General features: G+C 36.6%; 1 protein-coding gene across 7 annotated transcripts in view; it reads left to right on the top strand.

The window, feature by feature from the left end:
• The window catches only part of LOC136830984 (SPARC-related modular calcium-binding protein 2-like), a 138598-nt gene that overhangs the window by 83455 nt on the left and 27959 nt on the right, over positions 1-27184 (top strand). For 2 of the 7 annotated variants that reach the window (XM_067090930.1, XM_067090936.1), the window contains exons 2-8: positions 1813-1866; positions 8025-8190; positions 13787-13990; positions 14553-14723; positions 22801-22887; positions 23799-24008; positions 26301-26336. In XM_067090930.1, coding sequence (XP_066947031.1) covers positions 1813-1866; positions 8025-8190; positions 13787-13990; positions 14553-14723; positions 22801-22887; positions 23799-24008; positions 26301-26336 — 928 coding nt within the window. The remainder of the gene's footprint in view (positions 1-1812; positions 1867-8024; positions 8191-13786; positions 13991-14552; positions 14724-22800; positions 22888-23798; positions 24009-26300; positions 26337-27184) is intronic. The other 5 variants (XM_067090946.1, XM_067090942.1, XM_067090952.1 and 2 more) reach the window with 5 other exon arrangements.

Raw genomic sequence — 27184 nt, forward strand, 5'->3', positions numbered from 1 at the left:
TGCAGTTGTTCTCAGGTTCCAACTTTTTAGACTTGTATGGCCCAGTGGGTAATTGCTTTCCACCTGAGAGACCTGAGTTCGACAGTGTGAAAAATATATAGATGGGGTGTATATATATACTGGTTTCGACTTTATTTTCAAGCCATTGACGAAGGACTGATACAGAGTATTAGAAGCCACAGATATATATACTACAGGAACAGCACTGACGAACATAAACAACCGTCAGTACTGTTCCTGTAGCATATATATTTGTGACTTCCAATACTCTGTATCAGTCCTTCTTCAGTGGCTTGAAAATAAAGTCGAAACCGGTCAGACCTACACCCCTGTCCATTTTCACCTGTGGTAATGTGTGATAAATTTTACAAAAGTGATTATACTGATAAATATATACACACACACAGTGATTACACACACACATACATATATATATATATATATATATATATATATATATATATATATATATATATATATATATATATATATATATATATACATACATACATACATACATACATATATATATATATATATATATATATATATATATATATATATATATATATATATATATATGAACATAATCGTTTTTTCTGCTTGTTAGATTTCCCTATGCCTAATTCACTGGTTTTATCTAAATTATTTTTCAGCTAGAAGTCCCCCGTTTTACTGAATATCTTTCTCCTCAGCAGCTGCATTTTGAAAATCTGGATTCATTCATTTTCCATTTGCTTTTTCCGCTAAGCCATTCAAAATATAATTCACTTGGTCAGATAACGACGTCCTGTTTCTATTTAATGGTACCAGCAAAGACCAGTTTCTAAGGAGATTTCATATATGGCATTGTGTTATGAAAGAATATTAATGGAAGAGAGTGTGCTGACTTTTTTAAAGGCATTGGCTGTACCATGTGGTACTTTCTCATTGCTATAAACCTCTCTCTCTCTCTCTCTCTCTCTCTCTCTCTCTCTCTCTCTCTCTCTCTCTCTCTCTCTCTCTCTCTCTCTCTCTCATAAGGTTTCCCGCTACTTGTAAATATTTTGAAATATTTGTACATATATCAAAAGTGGAAGTAATCAATAACATAAGGATGAATGTAATAGCATTATCACCTCTTCCCCCCTCTCTCTCTCTCTCTCTCTCTCTCTCTCTCTCTCTCTCTCTCTCTCTCTCTCTCTCTCTCTCTCTCTCTCTTAGCAATATCGTTTGCAAAAATTTCTGGATACAATGACAACAAAACGACCTTTCATATTTTCTGGGTTCCAGTTATGTGTCTGTAAATATTTAAGAAATATGTATATATAAACAAACAAATTCACTCTCCTTAAGTTATCATTTCTTTTAGAATTTAGATACGTGATGTAATAAGTGAGGTGTAATAAGATCATAGAAGCCAACTCACTTAAAAAAAATACCGACAGGTCTTACTAACATGGTCAGCTAGTTTCATTTGACAAGGTTTTGACAGACCACTTCACATTCTTCTCATTATCCTGTATAAGGTATATTTTTGTTATGTTGTATTCCCTGTTTTTTCTCCCTTTTCTCATTTATGTTTTATTGCTCTGAATGCTCTTGATCTTTTTATTTCGGACGACAGCCTAACCAAACCCTCCTAATAATCTAGCCATGTAAGTTGTGGTGGAGGCGAGGAAACGCGGAGTATAACATAACGAAAATTAGCCTTTAGTTACCGTCATCATCCTCTGGGGAAAGGCATCTCTCATGTGCTGTGTCTCTCCCAGTTGTAAATAGCTGACGCATGTTGTTCTAATGGACGTTATTCCATCTTGCCGCCTTTCCCAGCACCGACTCCGTAAGCGTAGCAGACACTTCCTCGAGTCCCAGATCCAGAAAACGGTGAGTAAGGACTGAGCCAGCTAGCGGCACCAGAAGCAGAGCGTAACCAACTCAAACACCAGAGAAAAGAAGTTGCAATGTAAAAGCAGCAGTAGAATAGAAGGTGGATGGGCAAGCTACATGATCTGTCACTTCTTAAAAGCAATGACAATTGCATAGTGATGTATGCAGTAGTGAGACCCCCAAAGCAGAAGTTTGATAACAAGCAAAGGCCATCCCCAATTCACTGATGAAATGTTGAAAGATAATGGTAATTGTGATAACGATAAAGTGATCGGTGGTTTTATTAAGGCTCAGGCTTTATTGAATGTTGCTTGATAGAATTTTATCAGTATTGTGGGAACCCCTCGAGATGGAGACAAAGAGGTTGAAGCAGTCCAAGGTTGGTTTTAATTGGCTGTCGAGACTCTTGTGGTTATAGTATTTGAATTAAAAGACTATAGTCATTGTTAGTGCTGATGTTCATGACTACTTTGATTACCCTTCTCAGAGTTATAAAAAAGAATGATTACGACTCAGAGATCCGAGTGCACAAATTATAGTCCTCTAAGTTGAGGATTAGCGTTATTAGCTCTCAAAGCTAGTTAACAATAATTAGAGCTCTAAGATTTAAGGCTAACTTTTGCAAATCAAAATTAGACCCACGTACTTACTGTTACCCAAGTTGTACTCTGCAAAAATTTGTACGTTCAGAATTAAAATCAGAAAATGACCGCTCATAGTAAGTACATGTCTCTCATCTCAAGGTTAGACAATGCGTGCTAGTTGCTGAGTTAAGAAAATAAGCGTTATGCAGTATTTAACCTATGAAAAGTTGAAATTTTTCTGGGAGGTTGTAGTAGTCATTATGTGTAGGGGTATTATGTAATGCAATATGTATGAGAAAATAAAGGTCGATAACATTAAAAACCATGACAAATCAGCCTAAAAATCCACTAATATTCCATTTTTCATAGTCTAGATAAAATCTGTAGTGAAAAGACGATTTGAGGAACTGCACTTGAAAAATTTTAAAAATATTTGTCTTGTACGTATCCCTGTTACGGTAAGAACACAGAATTTCAGGACGTATCAAATTATATCAAGAGGGAAAACTCAGAAATTACTTGGAAGAGAACTTAGGCCATGATATTCAGCAATATCATAAGATATTGTAAAATTTCTACTGCTCTTTTGTTGCTTCTTCAAAAAAAAAAAAAAAAACCTAAACCTTGCTTTATTTTTGCTTCTTACGTTCTGTAGAGCTTCTTCACTGCTTGCCATATCACTTAAGAAAACAAGCAATCCTATTACCTAAGTATATGCTGATTTGACTCATTCTTAACTTTTCGTTGCAAATCATCACCATCATCATTTATATTCGCATCTGCTCCTCTTTTTCATCATTCTCTTTCTCCCCTTTCCTGTCTTTTGTCTTCTCCTGTTGAGGGTTTTTTTGTGATAGTTTGGTCTCCCTCGATTGCTGTGTAATTTTGAAAATCTTGTAGATCCCCGAACATCGTCTCCAGGGGACCGTGGACTAGCCAGTTAGGTATGATTAACTCTTTATGATAACGATGCACATGTGAAATTTCCTCAGTTGACCTGTCTCTCTGATACACCACTTCATAACAACAGGACCTCCTATTAACCTAGCCTTTAAGTAAGCCCCTACTCCATGAGAACATTGTAGGCTTTTTGTTCATGAAGTGGATTTTCTGTGACCAGATTTTACAAGCTGTTTCGGTTGTTATAGCCGGAGATTCATGACTTCCCTGTTCATGTGAATGGTTGAAATATGCTTTGCACGTTGAAAATAAATTTGTCATTTCCAGTATAAGACCGATCGTGCATGCTGATTGAATACTATTTTGTTGAATGCTTACAATAATAACTTTTCAAAAATTCTACATAACACAATGCTAGTTATCTGTAATGTTTAACACAATGAAGGGCAAAACGTACTTGACAAGGTGTTATACATCAGGATGAAAATGACTTTCTTTTGCAAAATCATTTTGTAATAGAAGGCTTAGTGGATTCAAGTTCCATGTGTAAGTGGCGTCTTTTGATATACTGTTCGTGCATTTTGTGTTTGTTGAAGTGATGATTTACTAATACCCCTTCCCTGCAAAAAAAGAAAATCAGTCTTACATTAAAACAGTTACTTCTGTCCCCTGAAGACAGCGAAAGACAGGGTAACTTGCATGTGGGAGACTTACTTTGGGTTGGTGTTCGTATCTCTCCCAGTGACCTGGATTTTGCTACGCATAAGTCTGTTTCAGTATATATAAGTTCTATGTGGTTCCAGTGTTTACCAAGTTTGTCTACATTGATGATCCAGGGTTGAATGAGTATCATATCCTTTACTAACTTCTGTTAAGGAGTGAAAGTGTAAAGCAGTTATGAAATAATGTTGGTGACTTCTCTGCAAAATATTGGGACCATAAGTCCTCGCCAGGCCTCTTATTCACTTCTACGTATCAATCTCCATGTATTGGCTGCTATTAGAAGCAAGGGGCTTAGGGTCAGCTTAATCCAGATAAAAAACAACAACGCTAATACAAATTGGCTAATTTTTTTTTTATTCAGTACAGTGTTATTAAAGTAAAATTTAACCAATTACAGTCAAAGCAGGTTTCTTAAATCTAAAAGAATGCGCTCAACTATTTTACAATATGTAAAGTGTGAATTTGGTTGGGATGAGGTATTTTAGTAATATGCTGACATTATTAGAAGTTTCCAGTATTCTTTTATTGTGTAATTCCTTTATGGGCAAGTACTAATCTTACCATTGAAATTAACCGATATCACATGGGAGATAACTAATACAACATGCAAAATAACTATTGCGCCATGACAATATAGATTCCCTCATAATTAAAGCAAACTTTGGGTCACTAACCGACTTGTAAGAAGGGCATCATATACTGTGGAGTACCACAAGTGGACAAATAATAAAATATCCTCCCACGGATATAAAGGTGCTGATTAGTTTTAGACTTACCTTCTCATACACACGACTCTAATCCTGTATGTTTATGTTTAAGAGCCATTTTGTGCATCACGCCAGATTGAATGACAATTTTTTGCTAAAAACCTACTTCGTGATGTGCCGTGATCCATTTAGGGTACTGAGTGGTAATTCAAGGTTAATTCGAGAGTATTCAATTTCCTTCGTCATCCTATGATCATTAGAGTAAAATCATTTTTAAAGAGTTCCGCCTTTTAGTCATATGTCTATGTGTGTGTGTGTGCGTGCGTGCGTCCGGTGCTGCGTGAATGATCAGCACACATTTCATGTACAGGATGCTTCACCACTTGTGTGCCCATATATATATATATATATATATATATATATATATATATATATATATATATATATATATATATATATATATATATATATATATATATATATATATATATATATATATATATATATATATATATATATATATATATATATATATATATATATATATATATATATATATATATATATATATATATATATATATATATATATATATATATATATATATATATATATATTGAAATATATATTATATATATATATATTATATATGTATATATATTGAAATACAATATTCTATATATATATATATATATATATATATATATATATATAATGTGTATGTATATATAAATATTAATATATATGTATGTGTGTGTATATATTTATATGTGTATGTAATTGTAATAGCCACAATGCCCTCTTAACTTCTGGAATTCTTTGCACTTTTAGGATATGCTTGTCACTACAAAGCCTTAGATCCAAGTTAAAGAAATTTGAAGTAATTATGATGTCCGGTTGCGGAAAACAAACCCGCGTCCCGTAAGCACAATGAGGCCACGACGGCAACATGGCCTCGTTTGAATACGGGGACGCGGGTTCGTTTCCCGCTACCGGACATCATAATTACTTCAAATTTCTTGCACTTGGATCTAAGGCTTTGTAGTGACATGCGTATCCAAAAAGCGTGAAGAATTCGAGAAGTTAAGAGGGCATTGTGGCTATTACAACTGCATATGTATCTGGTAAAAAGTGACCAGTAGATTCTACATATATATGTGTATATATATATATATATGTGTGTGTGTGTTTGTGTTTGTGTATGTATATATACATACAATGAAGCAGATTGAGGGCAGGAATACGATGAGAAAAGCATTTTGTTTTAATCCGACGTTTCATGACAACATCGCCACATCTTCAGGGATTTTCTACGAAATAAAATATAATGTTAACATAAAATAAAGAGCTGATTATAAGACCCAGTTGTTGAAAAAGCTGAAACAATTTTAATGGTAAAATTACAGCTCACAGACTTAAATTACATGCACACTCGACTAAAACTGGCTAGAAGTACAAAAAATGATAAATAACAAACAGAAAATTTAAATATCTCGGCAAAATATATATATATATATATATATATATATATATATATATATATATATATATATATATATATATATATATATATATATATATATATATAAAACGCCAACTCATACAATCAAAAGCAAAAAGTCATATACTAATAAAACTACAGCTGAAAACAGCTCCCCACAACCAACCTTTCAACATCAAAGATAAAAACACACTAAAAGTAAAACTAAGCAACGTCAAGAGGTACAAAGAATAACAGAAAATTTAGGCTAAAAACAACGGGACAGCAGAGGAATGGTAGTTTAAAGTCGGAACTCGTAATTTGATATTTAACGTTTTCAAAATCAACAGTTCGTCGAGTTCCTTTGTTTGGCTAATAATTTTAAAATCTTCATATTTGATGGTAGTTTTACATTTAATGATGTGGTTCTTTATATAAGAAGTTTCTGGGTTAGATAGCTTACACCCAGTTCTGTAACTAACGCCCCGATGAGAATCGGCCCTGACCCTGAGAAGACTCTGGGTAGACCCAATATATTTTCCCAGATTACATCTGGGACAAGTGTATTCATGAACGACGCCCGGCGTCATCAAAGGGCAGAGCCGATCTTTAAACTTCAAGAGCGAGCCAATGGTCTTAGGATTCTTGGGTATAAGCTTAGATTTATGGCTCCAAAATGTTTGTGTACGATCTTAGTAACATCTCTTCGAAAATTGTCATTTAATAGATACGGGAAACTGGCATAAAGAGGGAGACTGGGGACCTTAAAACATATAGGCTGTTCAGAAAACTTTTTGTTAAGTAGTGTATTTAAAGTTTTGTAGAAGATCTTAGAAGGAAAGCAGTTATTAGAGAAGCATTGGAGGAGAAAAGTAATTTCGTTGTGGAAGAGACAAAGCACGACAGAGCAATGTATATAGAGAGTTAAGTTTGAAATTGAGAAAACAGAAGCTATAGAAGTTGGAACCGAGACCAGTAAATGTTTTTTTTTTTTTCTAAAAATTGAAGTACAGAAACAGTCATTTTCCTTAGAGACCAGAATATCTGTTTTACTCACGCTATGTGGACGACACTTTTATCCTATTCAGACATGAGTTCGATGCAGACCGGTTCCTGGATTTTTCTAATAATTATCATAATAATATTAATTTCATAATGGAAAAAGAACACAATTCAAAATTAGCCTTCTTAGATATTGGATCTTATAATCAGCTCTTATTTTATGTTAACATTATATTTTATTTTGTAGAAAATCCCTGAATATGTGGCGATGTTGTCACGAAACGTAGGATTAAAACAAAATGCGTATCTCCTCGTATTCCTGCCATTAATCTGCTTCATCGTGTGAATGAGCGCCTTGCGCGTCTGATCTGTGTTGTGTGTGTGTGTGTGTGTGTGTGTATGTGTATATATATATATATATATATATATATATATATATATATATATATATATATATATATATATATATATATATATATCTACTAGAATCTGTCACCAGCTGTGTTTGAATCCCGACCGTATCATTCTAGTACCCGATTGACAGACTGAGTAGGGCCCGATTTGTTTTGTAATTTATCCTTGCATTTGTACGTGTGTGTGTGTGTGTGTGTGTGTGTGATGTCTATTTTCATGCAAGTAACATGTATTCTCGAGCATTTTTTGAGAAAATGAAAACTAACGTTGACCCTTTCCATCTTCCACTCAAAACTGTTGGTGTTTTGCAACGGGTGACATCTGCTATTTGACGCGTGTGGGCAGCGTGAGGATCTTTTGAGAACAGTCGATTGCAACACAGACTGTCAGTCTAGATCTTCGGAGCCGGTCTGTGGCACCAATGGGCAGACCTACGACTCGATCTGCGACCTGGAGCGCGACATCTGCAAGAAGGGCAACGTGAAATTGAAGCATAAGGGAGAATGCACGCGTAAGTACACCTGGGGCAACTTTCGGTATAAGGGCCTTGCTGGGGCTTTGCTCTTTCGGTAAGTTGATTGGCACTGAAGATTAGCTATGTTAGAAATTTGTACACTGGTGCTTGCCAGTTCTCTCTCTCTCTCTCTCTCTCTCTCTCTCTCTCTCTCTCTCTCTGTCGTTTATTTGTTTTATTTTTTTAATGACAGTTACTTACATTCACTCTCACTCTTTTTCTCCATTTGCGTGTATTTCACAGTTGCTCAGGACGAGCAAGCTGTTTTATCATGTACCCTATGCTTCCACATGACAACTATTCTGCCCCCTCTTCAATATCATTTTCGCCAGGACAGCGAAGGAAGGCTCGGGGAGATTCGTATGGAAGACAGAAATGCGTTGGATGACGTCACGACAACTCAGTGATGACGTTACGCTTGCACAATCAACGCGCCACAGTATATTACTAGGAATGACAAAGAGATTTACGGAAAAGCACCAACAGAACGAAAATGTTTCGGACATTTTCAATCATGAAAATTTTAGCTGTTTACCATTATTATATCACTATAAGGCGAAGACGACTTGCAAGATAAGGTGGTATGTTGTTTCATAGCCAGTCAGGTAGTGACGAAATGGGAATTGGATTCAGAATCTTCCGTTTTCTCAACTCTAATATACAGTCTCATCCTGATGGAGATATTGTGAATTATGCATACCCCAGATGGTTTATCACGCCTTAATAGACCTTGTATTGTTGCAGCTGTCCGTTGAAAATCCCTCTGAAAATTAGAGCACGGCAAAAAGGTGCAATGAGTGATTAACGTAGGCATTCTTCTTCTTTCTTGAGCACTGTTGATAATCTTATGATTGCCAGTTTCTTTATTTATTTATTTACAGATGTGAACGGGAAGTAACCTTCTTTAATCTTATCTTTAAAATTAGGAACTTTAAATTGTGAACGCATGAAGACCTTAGCTTACTGATTTATCAAATAACACGATAAAATATTTGCATATGAATCCACAATAGCAAGGTTTTTTCCACCAAACATTTGTGTCTGCCCGTTCTCTTTACGCATGGGAAACTTCAGTATCTCAGTGCACTTCCTCCCGGGCGTCCAAGTAAATGTCAATTTCTCATTTGAGCAGCCGACTTTGTGATATTTCGCATTACTTTAGTCCAAATATGGTGACCAGAATTCATAATTAATCCTGAGTGGTGAAGTCTGACAAAAGCAGTTGTGCTGTTTTCTTCAGTATCTTAATTTTCTTGTTATTTACAGAAAGCTCCCACAATATTGAACGTCTTCTGTTTTAAAAAGTTCTTCAACCCTTTTCTTCGCCCATTCGGGTATTTCCTGAATGCTCCAACTTTTCTTTTGCTTGATCTGAGTGAAGATTTGTTCGAAGTCAGGCTTCCTTCTTTTCTCCCTTCCGTTCTTCTTCTTCTTCTTCTTTTTTTTTTTTTTTTTTTTTTTTTTTTTTTTTGTTCTTCAGGACTGAGATGGAGAGGAGCATTTAATTGCTCGTCAAGCTGAACGTTGCCAATACTGAAACTATCAGAAAAAGCTATTAGAAAAAAAATATGTTCAAAGTGTTCTTCCATAAGAATAGCCTTGTCACCCTGTGCGTCCCTACCAGTGCTTATTATTTTTAGTTTTCACCGTTTATTTTTATACGGATGAACAGAACAGAATTAGTTGCCTTGCTAAGTGGACAAAGACATCATCCTCTTAGGGCTGTTAGGGGTGGTGGGGGAGGGGGGATGCTGAACGAGAGTGAATAAGCGCAGCAAAGAGGAGAAAAAACTAGAGTACATAATCTTCCTGCGCCCCCCCTTTTTTTTTTTTTTTTTGTGACCACAGGAGAAGACCACGTCCAGTCCTACATTCATCCTTTAAACGATGACCCACTCTTTGGGTCACCTCTGTTCTCGTCCTACCACGACCCGATATCATACTTTTAAATGCCAGTGAGATTCAACTGGTTCTGTTCTCCCGTTATCCAAACTAACATTCATTGTATTTCTGGCTTCCATTTTCCATTACACCCTTACTTGTGCTAACGTTAACTTACAGCTTTCTTGTCTTAAAACACTTTCAGACTTTTGCATCAGTCTCTACGAAGTCCTTTCTCCTTCACCAAAACATTTTATGAACGGCAAACACTAGCCACTTTTTTTTTTTAATCTCAACCTGCACCTAAAATTTGGCCTTTCTCCGTCTCCCCCTCATCACCCCAGCCATAAAGTCGGTGATTAACAAGGGACACATTACACACCTTTCATCATAGACTGTATTCTACCCCCAACGTTGTCACTCTCACGTTTTTATATTCTTTAACTTGTTTCCATGGTAAAAACTTCTACAAAACCTCTACTTCTGTATACCTTTCAAAAATCATTCTTTTAAAAGTCTTGCTGTAAAACCCTTTCATTCCCCTGGTTTTCTAGATCATTCTTCGAACGCTTTTCCAAGGTAGGAAGTTAGAGAGAGAGAGAAATGGTTCCAGTCCCTTCGTGTTTGTTGTACTTGTTGTGCCCTATGCAGTCAGTAGTACTAGAAATCACTTTCAAATCATGCAGTGATCTTGTCTGCAAAAATGACTTTCCTGACTTCTCTAACCCTCTTGCATTCAGGAGGCCGAGTTTCCATACTTTCCTTTCAGTTAAGTCCGCGACCTCTTCTTCCCCCAGACCCAGGCTAGTCTTATTTGGGAGTTCACTTGTCCTGAGCCTCCGTAATTATGTATTCACCAAGGGAAAATGCTGTGGCTATTTCTGTTGTAGACAATTGAATTACTTATTCTTTCATGAATGTTTTTCCTAGGACAGAGAGAATCAGTGTAAATGCAGTCTAAGATATCTGAGAAACTGTAAGCTAGGTTAGGTCCTTGTGCGATAGGTGCTTCCCTTTCCATCAAAAGAAAAAAAAAATCTTTATTGTACCAGTTGATAAACTGGGAATTTGAAGCAGTCTAGGGTTCATGCTTTACATGACTTTCATTATATCACCCATGACGTCAAAACTAACGGTGACATACGAGAGAATCGAAGTGGCAACTAGGACTAAGGTACCTTCGTTCTGCCTACCGACATGAAAAACGGTGGTGAGATTGGTTGTGCCGGCGCTGGACGACGACGCTTCTCAACGTCGAGTGCCCGGCCCATAGGCTATCGTTTTTACTCACAAAAAAAGAGAGCAAATATAAGGATGCACAGTGTATTTTATCATATGGAGATTTGTTAGTTTTTGTACGAAGGCTTTCAGCTTAGTCCTCATAGTAATGGTTAGTGAAAGTCTTGGGAATTGCACTGTGAGAAAACCGACGGGTCATACAACCCGACGCCTTCAGTAGTTCAGGCCTGAATAAGAATAGAAAATGAGGACTCAGCCTAAAGGATGGAAAGGAATTCAGTTGAGAATAAAGCCCTTTCTGTCGAGAGAGGACTACGAGAGGATTATGTATGAAATTCCTGTCTTAAAGAGCTGAATGAATCGAGTAAACAAAATGATTTACTTGCGGGTTTTGGGTCACCGCACATTTGCGCAGGACAGGGCCGCAGCAGTTGGTGCGTTTCTGTGAGGCACACGATTAAAGATATCCAAACAGTGTCGGATTTGTGATAATTTGCTTCTTTTGTTACGTTAAGAATTTTTGAAAGATGGATATAAAAAACTTCTTCCGTTTGGAATCACATTTCACATACGCACACACCCATTTATGTATCTATATATGTATGTTTATATCCAGTATGTATATGTGTTTGTGTGGGAGCATGAATACGCCACTGGATAATTATCTCATATATATATATATATATATATATATATATATATATATATATATATATATATATATATATATATATATATATATATATATATATATATATATATATATATATATATATTAAAAAGGACCTCATTCAAACTGGATGGTATCTAATGGAGTTTTTATTCAAAAAGTTACAAGCTTTCTTGGACAAACAGTCCACATTATCAAGTATCCGTACAATCCGCTCTTTGTACGGATACTTGATAATAATGGACTGTTTGTCCAAGAAAGCTTGTAACTTTTGAATAAAAACTCCATTAGATACCATCCAGTTTGAATGAGGTCCTTTTAGTAATTCTACTAATGCACAGAACAATTGTGTATGTGATAAAGTTAATATATATATATATATATATATATATATATATATATATATATATATATATATATATATATATATATATATATATATATATATATATATATATATATATATATATATATATATATATATTATATATATATATGTGTGTGTGTGTGTGTGTGTGTGTGTGTGTGTGTTAGTATTTGAGGTCTGATTTGTAACTCTTTCCATCCTTCATCTTCTATTTATGTTAATAAAAATCCTAGTTAAAAAATAAAACCGAACAACCGTCTTTTTTCTTTTGCGTGGAATGTCCAGTCACTATTCAACAGGGTTTTTTTTTTTAACCCCTTTTTTCAGCTCAAATCAGTCATTTTCTTTAAAACATTCTTCCAAGATAGCTATCACAGTAAATGGTTCACAACATCCATTCAGGCGGGACTGTATAATTGTGAAGGCTAAAACCTCAGTAGCGTTTCAGTCGTTGCCTCAGTACTGTGAATTTTTCAGTGCAAATATACGTTTGGCCTTTGTTATTCTCAGATTGTAGCCAAACCTCTGTTTCTCGTTACAGAATATTAGCTCGAACTGCCTCGAAAGTTAGGTGTGGTGAGCTCAAACATGAAGGAGTGGGTGTGACTTCCGACACTAAAAATAGATTGAACATTATGCAGTCTTGTCAGTGCTGTCTATTTCGCCCTCGTTCGCTCGCTTCCTCTCCCTATAAATTCTGTAATTAGAATAACCGTAAATTAAAGTTTTATCATTTATATTGTCCCTTCCTTTCTACAGCATTACTTTTTCATTCGTAATTCTCTCTCTCTCTCTCTCTCTCTCTCTCTCTCTCTCTCTCTCTCTCTCTCTCTCTCTCTCTCTCTCTCTCTCTCTCTCATAGTCTCTTGCGTTGAGTATTTGCTGTTACAAAATAATAATGTCTCACAGGATCATTAAGTGCCGCAGCACCTGAGAATTAACTTAGAACATATGCAGAAAAGGGGTAAGAAGCCAAAAAGAAAAATCTACCCCTTCTGGTGGAAAACTCAAAAACAGTGTCATCCTGAGGTTCAGTCAGTTTCCTATCACCCTGATGAACTCTTCCGATCAGTCTTACACGACAGCTCCCAGTCACAAGTGCACGTTACCTCCTAGATCCACTTCCAACAAAAAGCTAAATGCTCACGTTTAAGCTCTTGTGACTTAGATGATGATGGGATGACGATGTAATGATATTTTAAAGCTTTGCCACTTACCAAGTTAATTACATATGAACACTTACAGACTACATTTGAGGATAAATTGTATGCATGCATGTTCAAGCAGGATTAATTACTGTATAAGTGAATTCAATACTTTTCAACAAACAAGAGCTCATTATTCAAGTCATAATTTTAAGCATTTTAACCCTTGTTAACCTCAATACAAAGGACCTGCTTCGAAATCTCATGTGCTGCCGTATTTTCTTTCTGCAGTTGCTGAGAAATGCGAGGGTAATCGAGCTTTCCAGCTGGAACAAGTAGCCAATGGAAAGCTTGTCCACGTTCCAACCTGTCTGCCGGATGGGTCCTACGCGCCAGTACAGTGCCACAACTTTACCCTGTTCTGTTGGTGCTCGACAGTCAATGGTCAGATCATCTCCGAGACCATTACAAAGAATAAAACGCCCCAATGTTTAGGTGAGTACACCAAAGGGAACTGCTTGTTGAATTCTGTGAAAACATGCTTTAGTCTGTAACCGTCTACACTCACTACCATAATTATGTTCCAGTATTTAAGTACACCAAAGGGAACTGCTTGTTGAGTTCTCTGAAAACATGCTATAGTCTATAAACGTCTACACTCACTACCATAATTATGTTCCAGTATTTAAGTACACCAAAGGGAACTGCTTGTTGAGTTCTCTGAAAACATGCTTTAGTCTATAAACGTCTACACTCACTACCATAATTATGTTCCAGTATTTAAGTACACCAAAGGGAACTGCTTGTTGAGTTCTCTGAAAACATGCTTTAGTCTATAAACGTCTACGCTCACTACCATAATTATGTTCCAGTATTTAAGTACACCAAAGGGAACTGCTTGTTGAGTTCTGTGAAAACATGCTTTAGTCTATAAACGTCTACGCTCTCTACCATAATTACGCTCCAATATTTATGGAAGCACTGTTCTCTTATTTTCTCCACAGTGCTTATTATTTTCCCTTTTAGCTGATTATGTTGTCGTCTCTCCCCTCTGTAGGAAATCGCACTTCAGCGCCACCGCCGGACCCTCCACAACAAGGCAAGTCAGAAGGCAAAAGAAGGGAAAATATAGAGGCGAGGACAACTCTCCTCTCCCTTTCTGTGGATACCTCGCTTCCGGGTGACGCTCGCCAGCCTCCTACTGCCCACCAGCCTTCCTTAGGCTCCAGTGCGTCCGTGCGTCCCCCTTATGTCACCACAAAGCTACTCTAATGATCAAAATCATCTCCATTTTATCTCTATCCTCTCTAGCCACAAATCACACACCACAGTGTAGCCATCCCCATAGCCGCTCTTAACGTTTTGCAAAACAAGAAATGAACCTCATGTCACTCTTAGTAATGAATCCACTCTTCTCATCCTTTTTGTTATGCTCTCAGACTTGATATGTGGCACTCTCATTCTTGCATTGGTATATTCCCAGTTTCATGTGGCATTTGAATTAATTTGTGGAAGAACACGCTTTGCACTTTGGTTACTGCATGCATAGAATCCGAAGCTAGAGCCTCTTTAAGACGCTGGCTCGATTGTGCTCGTGATGTGTTATGGCTGTATGGCATAATTATTTCCTTCGCTGCTACGATTCTTCTCTCCTCTAGATAAAATGTCAGTTTCTTAGGTAAACTTCTTGTCTCCGTATATCCATCGCAGATATAATATTCTAGTTAATAATGTAAACGTGAATAGTTTTGTCCACTTACGATGTATGATCTGTGATGCCTTTGTTGATGTAGCCTCTGTATAAGCCATCATTTCCGTTGTCCGTCAGCTGCTGATGTTTCTAGTCCTATCGGTATTCATTAGACGGATCTTACGTGGTGAACTAGGAATTTTCGTGGATTTATATATACTCACAGTAACGTCTAAAATTTTCTACTAACAGACTCGTCTAAACTGATAGTGTTCGAAGTTCCTGTTTATGACATCAAGAACTGGTTAATCTGTCAACAGAAAGGCACCATGACAGAAAGGTTGTATACAATGAGAGGAAACATGTTAGGTCATATTGTTCGTGAGTAACTGCAAAAAGCATAAAAGCAAGAGTGCAACCACCTCAAAAAAAAAAAAAAAAAAAAAAAGTCAGCGAAAATTTCCATTGAGCGTTCCTCGAAGCTTGACCTTCCATGGTCAATGTTCAACTCTCAGCGTGACAGTTTAGAAGCTCTGTGCAACAGTGGAAATGAATTCTTATTAATAATGCGTTCATTTCATAACAAAAACAGAGTTCCTTTTGATATGAGGCCGCATGAGGTTTTGCCGATACCAATCCTGAATGGTAAAAAAAAAGTGATAAAGCAATGAAAATTGATAAGTATATACCCGTCAGCTCTTACTTTATAGTAAAAAAATAATTACATGTTGGCAGCTGTCTAACGGCACAACATGGAGAGAAAATGACGTCGATCTCACGTTATTGTGGGACACGTTATGATGTTCATGCGCACCAAGTGAAATACCTGGAAGGAGATTTTTCGCCTCATTCGATGGTGAGCGTTCAGAGGCGCACTTCTGCCTATTAACGCCTTATCACACCTGCATTTAGGCAAGGACCCGTGCTAGTTTAGGCTGCTTTAACCTAAAACCAACTCATAAACTAGGTGACTCTCAGACGAGAGTAATTCCTCATAATAATCGTACCAGTATTTCGAATTTCTTGAATTTTCCAGCTTCTTAGCAATAATGATACTCCTGTTTCCCTTTCCGGAGTGGCGATATCAAACTAGGCTCGGCAACTCAGTAACTGCAAAACTGACGCTATTCTTGAATACAAAGACTGAATTATGGAAAATGTAATTACTCTGATTTTTAATTGGATCGCTCGTCATAATTCAGTGCTTGCTTCTTTCGGTCGATTTTAATGTTTCTCCAAGTAAGGTACAGGATAAAGAAACCCTCTCGGTTTCATCCAGTTGACCACTGACTCCTTTTCAAGAATTATGGTGGTTGTAAATCGTAATCGTGAAGTTATCTAGTCTCTCTCTCTCTCTCTCTCTCTCTCTCTCTCTCTCTCTCTCTCTCTCTCTCTCTCTCTCTCTCTCTCTCTCTCTCTCTCTATATATATATATATATATATATATATATATATATATATATATATATATATATATATACACACATTTATACACGCACGCACACGCACATATATGTGTATTTATATACATACGGATACTTGATAATGTGGACTGTTTGTCCAAGAAAGCTTGAAAAAAACATATATATGTATGTATATGTGGAAGGTTTTAATACGCACATACATACATGCAGAGATACGCACTTATGTGTGTGTGTGTGTGTGTGTATGCGCATCTACACGCTGTTACTCAAAGGCGCCCTTTCCCTTCCAAAGCAGTCGAACTCCGAGAGAGGAGAGAGAGACCCCAAGTGTGAGTGACTCACTCCTCCTCTCTACATGAGATCTTCAATATGGGGTCGCGCGGAACATCACATGTGGTTACACAGACATCGTGGCGTCTGTGGTGGCGTTCTCTCTGATAATAAAGAAACAAAAAAAAAAAAAAAACCATCGGAATCCTTCTCAGAATTTTCTCATTTTCGTGAACTGTGATGCTGAATGTCTGCTCTCAGCTACTCTTTTGGTCAAGTGGTGCCTTGGCCAGAGAACACTTCTGTTTGCTTTCAGTTTGAAGAGGTGATGGAATGGATGGCGTCCTTTTTTTGCATTTTATATTGTTTTTAGTTCACAAAATGGCTTCATTTTTGCTCTCTCTCTCTCTCTCTCTCTCTCTCTCTCTCTCTCTCTCTCTCTCTCTCTCTCTCTCAGTGTTTTTCCTACTAATATGTTTATTTTTACTCGCAGGATGCTCAAATTCACCTTGTGGCATTTCCTTACTTCTCAATTATTTCCTCGGATACCTATTCCTAGTATTTATCCCTTTTCGTCCAATTCCTCTGTTGGTTTCTTGCTGATGGTTCCAAGAACGTGGGAACCTGAACAGTTCCCGTCTGTGCCTCAAGGCTTGGCGAAGGAGAGTTGAAAAAATTCTCGAAGAATGACGTAAAATGAAGCTCATCATTCATTGACGTTAATTTCAGTGCGAATTGCTTATAACTGTACGTTGTTTTGACTTCACAATATCATCAGTTTGTTGCCCACATCCGGTGTGTACGGTGCCTTGAATTTAATCTTATATGAATCACCTGACTGATGTGAACGGCTTCTCCTGTCGACAAGACTACGTACTCATGCATGCAAAGATGGCGGCAAGTACTTTATCTGGTCGTGGTCTTGAGTCCCTCAGAGCCATCAAATATATTCCTCTCTGCTCTATTCATATATAGAGACTTTTGATATTCGATTTCTCTCATTATTATTATTATTATTATTATTATTATTATTATTATTATTATTATTATTATTATTATTATATTCGTTAGGAGAAAAGAAAAAAGACCATTGACTTACTCAGAATCGAGTGTCTATGTGAAAGAAGGAATCCAAAGGGAAGGGATTAAGTAACAGAAGTAAAACAACATTTATAAACGGTAAACAAATCAACAACAACAGAAAACCTGTTTACATAAATAGAGCTGCTTCCCCAACCTTCTTTAATTAGTGAAAACTAGTTACGGAATGTATTCAGCGTAGAAGTAAAAAAACTGGACGTTTTACCAATACGCAACATTCTTTCCCCTTTGTCTTTTTTTTATTTTTCTCAAGTAGTTTACAGGTCTCAAGTGGCTGCCTCCATCTTGCCCTTGATCTGCCGACTTTCCGCGGATACTTGGAATGCCTTACGGTGAATGGCGGTTATTTTTAGTGCTTCGAGAAAAAAAGAAAATAAAGAGGAGAGAGGAAGAACACTTCATTAGTCATATAAGGAACTATTTTTTTTTTTTTAAACAGAGCCAAACAGATACACTGACAGACAAACAGGGTCGTCAGCAGGCGAGGGACGGTACTGAACAGTAGGCTTAGCCGCTGAGGATGTGCGCCCTCAAGTTTCAAGATGAGGAAAGGTGTTTACATTTAGGCACAACAAAGTTAGACCTCTTTGTGCTGCGGCGCCCCATTAGTGGTGTGGATGGACGGAAAGCTGATGCAACCCTTTATGAAGGAAAAGAACAAGAAGGAAGAGGAAGATAAAGAAGAAGAAGAAGAAAAGAAGGAACAATTCATCTGTTTCTGCGCGTTGGTATTCTTGGACAGTCTCAAGTGTCGACAGATATAAACTCAGCCTCTAAAAGAGGGTCTATTGTGGACCATTTTTGCCTTTTTTTTCTATCTTTGCTCTTTCGCTTGTTACATGTTGGATCCATTTTATCCATTTTATATTGCACGAAGTTATTCTTTCAGGTTTTGTGAAGGATTTTGTTGTTAAAACCGAAGAAAATTCAAATTGCACGAGAGAGTTTTCGTTTACAACGAAGGCACGCATTCGAAATTTATGTCTGAATTTATCAGTCATCTTTAGATCGCTTCCTTTTGATTTGTTTATTCATTTCTCAAGTCCGTTTCTGAGGCCCTCTTCAAGTGAGTGACGGACAAGAAAAAGTCCGCGATGCTCAGAGTTTATTTGACCAAATGACTGTCCACGTTGTCTAAGTTCCGGGAATCTGAAAGAGCGGCTGTTGACATTAATGAATTGTTTTTAGCGTTTACGTGTTCGTGGATTTGGTAGGTTTCACGTTAGTTTCTTCCAGTGATAAGGCTTTTCAACATGAATTTTCCTTTCCGGCAGCTGATTGCATTGTTTACCTATATACAGTATATACACAAACACATTATATAATATATATATATATATATATATATATATATATATATATAATATGTATATATATATATATATATATATATATATATATATATATACATATAATATGTATATATATATATATAATATATATATATATATATATATATATATATATATATATATATATATATATATATAAAATACAGATTCAAATATTACTTTAGATCGAATTCACTGTATCGAATTCACTGTACCTTGGGTTAACTTACACCCAAGACGATTTATAACTGATAGGCACATCTGGCCGGTCCGGCCAGGATTCGAACCAGGAGCTTTGGTTTAGATAGAGCGATAGACGTTCAATTAACCGTCCGTCAAGAGTGGTACTTCAAAATGATGTGAAAGCTATATAGTTTCATTCTGTATATTAATAAGAGCACAATCATTAGTGTGTACGTTGAATTATGCTAAAATAATATGTTTAGCAATTATTAAAATTATTTTATATGTATCATTAGTTTCCTGCCTTCTTTGACCACAATGCGATAACACATTAAATGTGAATAGGATCTTCCTCTTAATCAACAGTAACGGAATAATCTAATAATCTATAAATTTCATCTAGGCATGTAAGTCTAGGATTCGGAAGTGAGGGTTTCCTCAGAACACTGCGAATTGTGGCTACAGAGGCGGACATCACAGGCTTTGTGTCGTCATGTATTTGTCGTGTGACTCTTTACAATGTGATTTAGAACGCAAACACTTATGCACATACTGTACACTCACTTTGCGATTAGCCTACAATGATTCATCTGCTTGGAATGAAATTAACGAAGCGAATGCCAGAGAAAAAATGATTCGATATGCTTTACCTGTTGGTTATTCCCAAACGTTCTAACAACATCTACCAGTAATCAGAATTAAGGGTGGCGGTAGAGAGGATAGAGATGACATCCCACGCGAGAAGAAGAAAACTTTAAAAGATTTTGCCGGTTTTTGCAATCATTGGCTACGTGGGGTCAGTCACACTTTAGACCTAAGGACGAACGAAAGCCGTCCTGACGTCCTGAAGCCCTTTTCGTCTTCCTTGCCAAAACCAGGTTTTCGTAATGTCCCTTTCCAGCCAAACTTAAGGATGATTACTGTTCGTTTCAATCTTTTTTCCTTCCATCCAATCCACATGGCTTCCCCTCTTTAAAGGCAGCGTACGTGGCTGGCCGGCGCACTGTAGGACAAAACGACCGTTGTGTACCTTTTTCTCTTCAAATTCCAGAGGTTGTTTTGAGCACTCACAGATCTGGTGTACCCACCCTTCGGACGCTTTCTGTTCAGACTGGCGCCAAAATATGCCAGAGAAGTATAACGAGAACGAAATTCGCACTTTTGATGCAGATTTGCAAACTAGTTATCCAATTTTTCAAAGGTCAGAATTCGTGGTATGAAAACGAAGTCGCTCTCTGGTTTAAATCCTCGTCAGAGCGAACAGACAGCGTCCTTCTAAAGAATATCACATTAAATTGCATTTCCTTTCGGAGTCACAGATGTCTTAAAACATCAACCACCTGCTTTACAAAAAAAATGAAGCATCTAAAGCAATGTTCAAGCACATCATTGTTAAAATTTTAAACTGTTCTCCACTTAGCAAAAGCCTGGTGGCTCCGAAGGGGCGACGATATATTCAAAGACTCTTTCCTTCTTGGGTGTGTCAGGTCAAACAAGGCAAATGTTTAGGTATGAAGGTTGGGCATTGAAAATCAAACCACTTGCTCCCTCATACATTCTACTAATTACTAATCTATATATATATATATATATATATATATATATATATATATATATATATATATATATATATATATATATATATATATATATATATATATATATATATATATATATATATATATATATATATATATATATATATAATTATATAATATATATATATATTATATATATATTTATATAAATTATATATAATATATATATTTATATAATATATATATATATATATATATATATATATATATATATATATATATATATCTATATATATTTGACCTGTCACAATTTGTAGTAGTTGAGGCTAAGAGTCTTTGACCTTATCTTGAGATAAAAATGCATAATTAGCCTAAATTCCGCTTATATGTCACTCCCTTTGTTTTTGAACTAACTACAAGGTCAAGTACTGTAGCACCAGCACGCACCCAACATTGACAGGTAAGGTAATCACCAATCAATTGCACAGGTAAATCTTCAGCACATCAGCTCTTGAAAGTATAGAATAGAATAATGTTTAGTGTGTAGATACTAAGTCATTTTATTTGCATTACTTCCATTGGTTGTCCAAGCTTTTCACTGAATTACTCTTGAATTTTTTTTTCCGTACCGTCTGGGACAGAGTGAACCAGGTTATAAAAACTTTTGGCTTTTCTTGTAGCTTTCCAGGTGTTTACGGTCAGTTTTCTATTATATATTAAGCACACGACTGTATAAATTGTTAAACGGTAATAATCATCATCAGTTTCATAGTAACATTTCGATTCAGAAGAATGTAGAATAGAATGAATTATAGCAGAAGCCGACTCAAAGTACCACCGATGAAACGTTCCATTGATGTCACTACGGAGAATCCCTTTTCTGTTTCTGGCCGCGGGGTAGATTTCAGGGAAAATTGCTCTATCAGTGTGTTGCAAAAGAAAGAGCCCTTATACAATTCATCTATCCATCCAGCGGATGTGAATCGCCCAGCACAGAGGTCCATTGACCAAGTGACATTGCCGTTCGTTCATGAAACAATTAAACAACAGAACTATCGGGAGATAATAAGATCAGGGGATAAGGAGCCATTCACTGAGCGTAAATTGACCATTGTGCTAATTAATGACCGTCACTTAATGGTAATTAGCCTCCGTTTGCCTCCTTCGGTATTGAAAGATACACGATGTTTTATCACTGAAGAAGAGCTGAAACGACGAACGAACTGGTCGCTTGCCACCTCTAGCAAGATGGAAAAGAACGTGTTGAATAAACTTTTGGGTGGGAGAACGGGAACCCGTGGTAGGAAATAAAGGAGGAGAGATGGAGGATCAAATAAAGTGGGGCGGACCTGCCTGCTATTCTACTTTATTTTATTATTTTAGTTCTTATTACTACCTATGGCCCTAACGAATTTATCAGATTTCACCTTATGAGAAAACTGTGTAGAATTGGCAAAAAGGTGATCAATGAATAGTCTGACTTTTTATATCATTTATCTCTGAATTTTTCAGTTTGCTACTGATAACGAGGACGAAACTTCTCTCTTGACGTAAATAAAGCTGACAATGCACTAATAATGCCAGTGGTATTTTTCAGCATCTTCATACTGAAAAATTCCACTGACATTTTCTCACAAGATTTTACTTCGCATATGACATCAGTGATCTTGGACAGTTGAAGTTGAAGTTATAAAGGATGTGGTGCTACCAGAAACCTTGTTTGTCTCCACATTACTGTTTTTCTCAATAATTTCTTTCTATTCCTTAGACCGCTGCCGGGGCAAGAAGAGAAACTTATTCTTTGCCAACATGTTAAAACTCATCATGAAAGACTACAGACTTCAAGCCAGCGGGGGTGAGTACCTACTTACAGACTGAACGGAGGAAAGATGAGTATTGGGAAGCTGCTCTTTTGTTGTGAACGAAAGTCTTCAATACAATTTTCGGATCTTTCCTAGACAGTGACCCCCAAGGGTTTTCGGGGGTCGTTATCTAGGACTAATATTTCGTAGGGAGTCATTATCTTTTTGATATTTATAGTCTTTTGTTTATGTTTTTACAGTAATCCCCAACGGGCTTGTACTAAACACGCCACAAAGGTGGATACACACGGGGTTAAAACCCTGGGGGGTCGCTGTCTAGGAAAGATCCCAGTTTTCTAGCATGCAAATCGATTTTTCCTCAGAAAAAGGGATTTTAAGCGGAATTTTAATACTTTAAATGTATTAAAGTCAACGTTTTACATGTGAATTATATGAGGAGACTTGAATACAGCTAACTTCCCATGAATGCTTTGTTACAGTAACGATAGAATAGACTATATTAAACTGTTATCTCAGAATCTGTTGCCCAGTGACGAAGGGACATCTGTTTTGTATTATGAAGACTGGACATGTTGATAATTCAGTATAATGATAAAGAGGTTTAAAAAAATAAGAGGTTTATCATCTGTAATGAAATTCAAATGCAAGAGTCTGTTTACTGTATTAATTTATTGTGCCGAAGGCGATTCTTTGAAGAATTTGCATTCAGATTTAGTCATCTAGAAAGTAATTTGTATTCATACCAAATATATCCAGAAAGAATTACATAAACGATATTAGAAAGATGTAATCCGAAAAGAAATCACGTTCGTCAGCGACAACTCTGAGTGGTATTCCCGTCCTCCCTAACTCATTAGTATGAGGAGAGACTACATCAAACCACTGGTTTTCTAGGAAACAATCTCCTCTCATGACCATTTACTCTAACGAAGTCAAATTTCAGAGAGAGGGTCCCAAGTGGAGGCTATCAAGTGGAAGTGGGGCCAGCTGGACAGAGATGACGACGGGATCCTCAAGCGCCGGGAGTACAGAGACTTTCGGAGGATCGTCAAGAAATTCGTCGAACCCAAGAAGTGCTCGAAGCTTTTCCCGCGCATCTGCGATGCGAATCAGGACAAAAAACTGACGCAAGACGAATGGAAGATCTGTTTCAGTAAGTACGCTCTTAGTATCTGCGGTGGTTTGGAAATGGAGAGAGAATAGTGAGACATAAATTGAAGGCTTTTAATTAAAGACGGAGTTTCTCACGGTTTGTGAGACAAATCGTGACAAAAATATCCCGCCAGGTGGAAGGGAAATCTACTTCAGTAAGAACGATAGTTTATGCCTACAGACGGAAATGGAAGAGAGAGAGAGAGCAAATTAAATGGCTGCTTAAGGAATTATTTTGGATAAAGAAGCTGATGAATTTGAAAACTTTTAATTATTCAATTCAGGACTGTTTGAATTAAAGCAAAACGTTTGTATCTATCAGTTTTATCTTTGGGTATTTTCAGAAAATGATAAAAAAAAACAATAAAAATTTAATATCGAATACTTCGCCGTGGAACATGTCTTAATGCACGTTTCCTCTCAGTTTCCATCATTCTCTAAGCTAATGAATTCAGCGTGAATCCGTTATACCATTCCCTCATTCTGCCTCCCTAAATGGTAAGTGAACACGCTCTTTCAACGCCTCGCTAATTGGCTGAACTAATCAACACCCAAACCTCTTGTCCTGCCTAGTAGTAGTAGTAGGCGGGATTTGCCTCTGAAACGGCTCCCTTGTTCGTCTTATTCCTCCTTTGTTTGTGTTCGTTTCCCGAGGTTGCCCGTGTTGTGATTACTTCTTCCTTAGTCTTTTTTGACGGATAAGAAGAGCAACTCGGTGACCTTGTCTGTCCAAACCCGAAAGTTGGAGGAAGGGAAAATCGTGGGACCGTACTGGGAAGAAATCAGTCGTGAAGGTAATAGTGACCTGGACGAACGTAAACATAGGACGAATTCCACGTAGTTGCTGACCAGGGAAAGAGGCATCCGCCGAACAGAGCGCTTTTGTTTGAAATTACTGAAGAGCTGAAAGATGGGTAAACTGTTGTAGAATGTAAGTTAATAATATTTATTAAAGTGATGATGGTGATGAAATCATATTTACTAAAGCGACTTTTTCTGAATGTAAAGAAAACTGACAATGAATGATTTTTTACCAAGACGAGCCAAAAAAAATTTATATATATAGTTTTCTTGCTAGGTCAGATTAGAGGTCAGAAAACGATACGTAACTTTACGTAAGGAATATCAAAGCTTTATTTTGAATGAGAACATTCAAGATTTCGAAAACGGAAGAAGCCAAAAGATTCCCGGGCCTCAAACGGCGTTGGGACCACACTCTTCTATTTCCTGTGAAAATTCGAAGTTTGGTGTAGTGAAGAAGAAAAATGCAGTCGAATAGTTTTGCTCAAAATATCCAAATAGCGCCCATAAATATGTTGAAACGAGTCCAAGCTGGAAGTGGAAACTCCTTTTTCACATTACAGAGAGGAGTGTAAAAATTAAGCCTAATTAAGCCTAATTGGATAGCTGTGTTCCACAAAGAGTGGGAGAAGCTGTTCAGATGATATGAAATGCACACCTAAAGCCCATAGAGACGACCCCTACTGTTATCAGGTACCACATATCGGTCTGCGAGTATAAAATCAGCTCTGAACACGTACGGCATCAAACCGTTGGCCAATACGTTTACGCCAGTTATGACTCGCTGTAAATTTATAGCTTGTAATCAATGTTTACGCAGGCGATAAACTCGCATGTGCATCTGTAATTAAGCTGAGGATGTGCGTATCAGGGCCATAAGTAGAGAACAATAAAAGGAAAGGAAAGTGACTGATCCCACTGTTCGTCTCAAGAGCGGGCGAAGGGAGGGAGTTTACTCGGAAACTCTATCACTTGTAAGTACAGGAAGTCTGACAGCCATTTTATTTGTTCAAAGAACCTTCATTGCGTAGTAACAAAGAAGAAGAAGAACGCAGTGTTGCGAGTCATAACACATCGACCAGGAGTCAATGACACCTTGTGTTTTTGTGGCTTTTTTTTTGCTGTTTTGCTCTATACACATTCAAGGACTATTTATCTCGTCTTTTGGCTGTTTGGAGGACGCAGAGAAAAAGATAAAGTAAATGAGATGCCTTTACTTAATTCTAGGAGATATGAACCGTTCTTTTTTTTTATAATCTGGTTAGAATCAGTCCAAAAGTGTATCATGAGTTGGTGAGTTGTTTTATTTGATATATTTGAATTAAATATTTGCTTAAACTCACGGTATTTAGGACTGAGAGGGTAATCGCGCAAATAGTGACTTACAATAATGCTGGTCTGTTCAAATTTAAATATCCATTATCCTGTGTTTTAAGGATTTATAAACTTCCTAATTTTATTGACGTTTCTTTTTTATTTCTTTTCCTTCCAGCCCAGACACAAAGAACGGACAGACAGGGAAAGAAGGGTGAGTAACGAGACTACAAAATTGTCATTAACCTCCATATTTCTTATTTTATTACTATTTTTCCCCTCACTTTTGTAAAGACTTGCATTTCACATGAGTACCAGTTATGACCAACCTATAATATTGTTATCATAAGAGAGAGAGAGATAAAAGCGGAATAATGACGGGTAGTTGAGGGATATGGAACGTTGAAAGGAGAGAGAGAGAGAGTTTTTTTTTTTTTTTGAGATATTAAGTCTACGGTTTCAAAACGCCATGTTTTTTTTTTTACTCGATTGATGAGAATTGAAACTGGAAACATAACATTATGAGCATTAATAACAGTGATCATTAATAATATAGTGATCATAATAATAATAATAATAATAATAATAATAATAATAATAATGATGATAATGATGATGATTGATGATGATGATGATGATTATTATTATTATTATTATTATTATTATTATTATTATTATTATTATTATTATTATTATTAAAACCCAAAACACCACTAAAGCAAAATGTAAGATATATTGTCTTATCTGACTACTTTTTTCCACAATTAATACTTCAGATCCTTGCAAATGCTATAATATGACAGCAAGATCATTATATCTTGCATAAGAGAACTCCGGTTACTTAAGTACGACCGTTGTTTACAAGTTTAAATACCTCAACTGTCAGACGTACGATAATTCACAAATTATTTGTTTTTATGAACTGGGGCGGGTGCAGTGATGGCGGTTCGACAAAGGACGGTACGAGCTTTGGTCTGTGTTTTGTTTGATATTTTCACTACGTTTATACTTATAGAATAGAAGGACTTCGAAATGATTTTCATGGTGATGAAAATGCTGTTA

This window comes from Macrobrachium rosenbergii, chromosome 4, assembly GCF_040412425.1.
Source record: "Macrobrachium rosenbergii isolate ZJJX-2024 chromosome 4, ASM4041242v1, whole genome shotgun sequence".
Taxonomy (NCBI): domain Eukaryota; kingdom Metazoa; phylum Arthropoda; class Malacostraca; order Decapoda; family Palaemonidae; genus Macrobrachium; species Macrobrachium rosenbergii.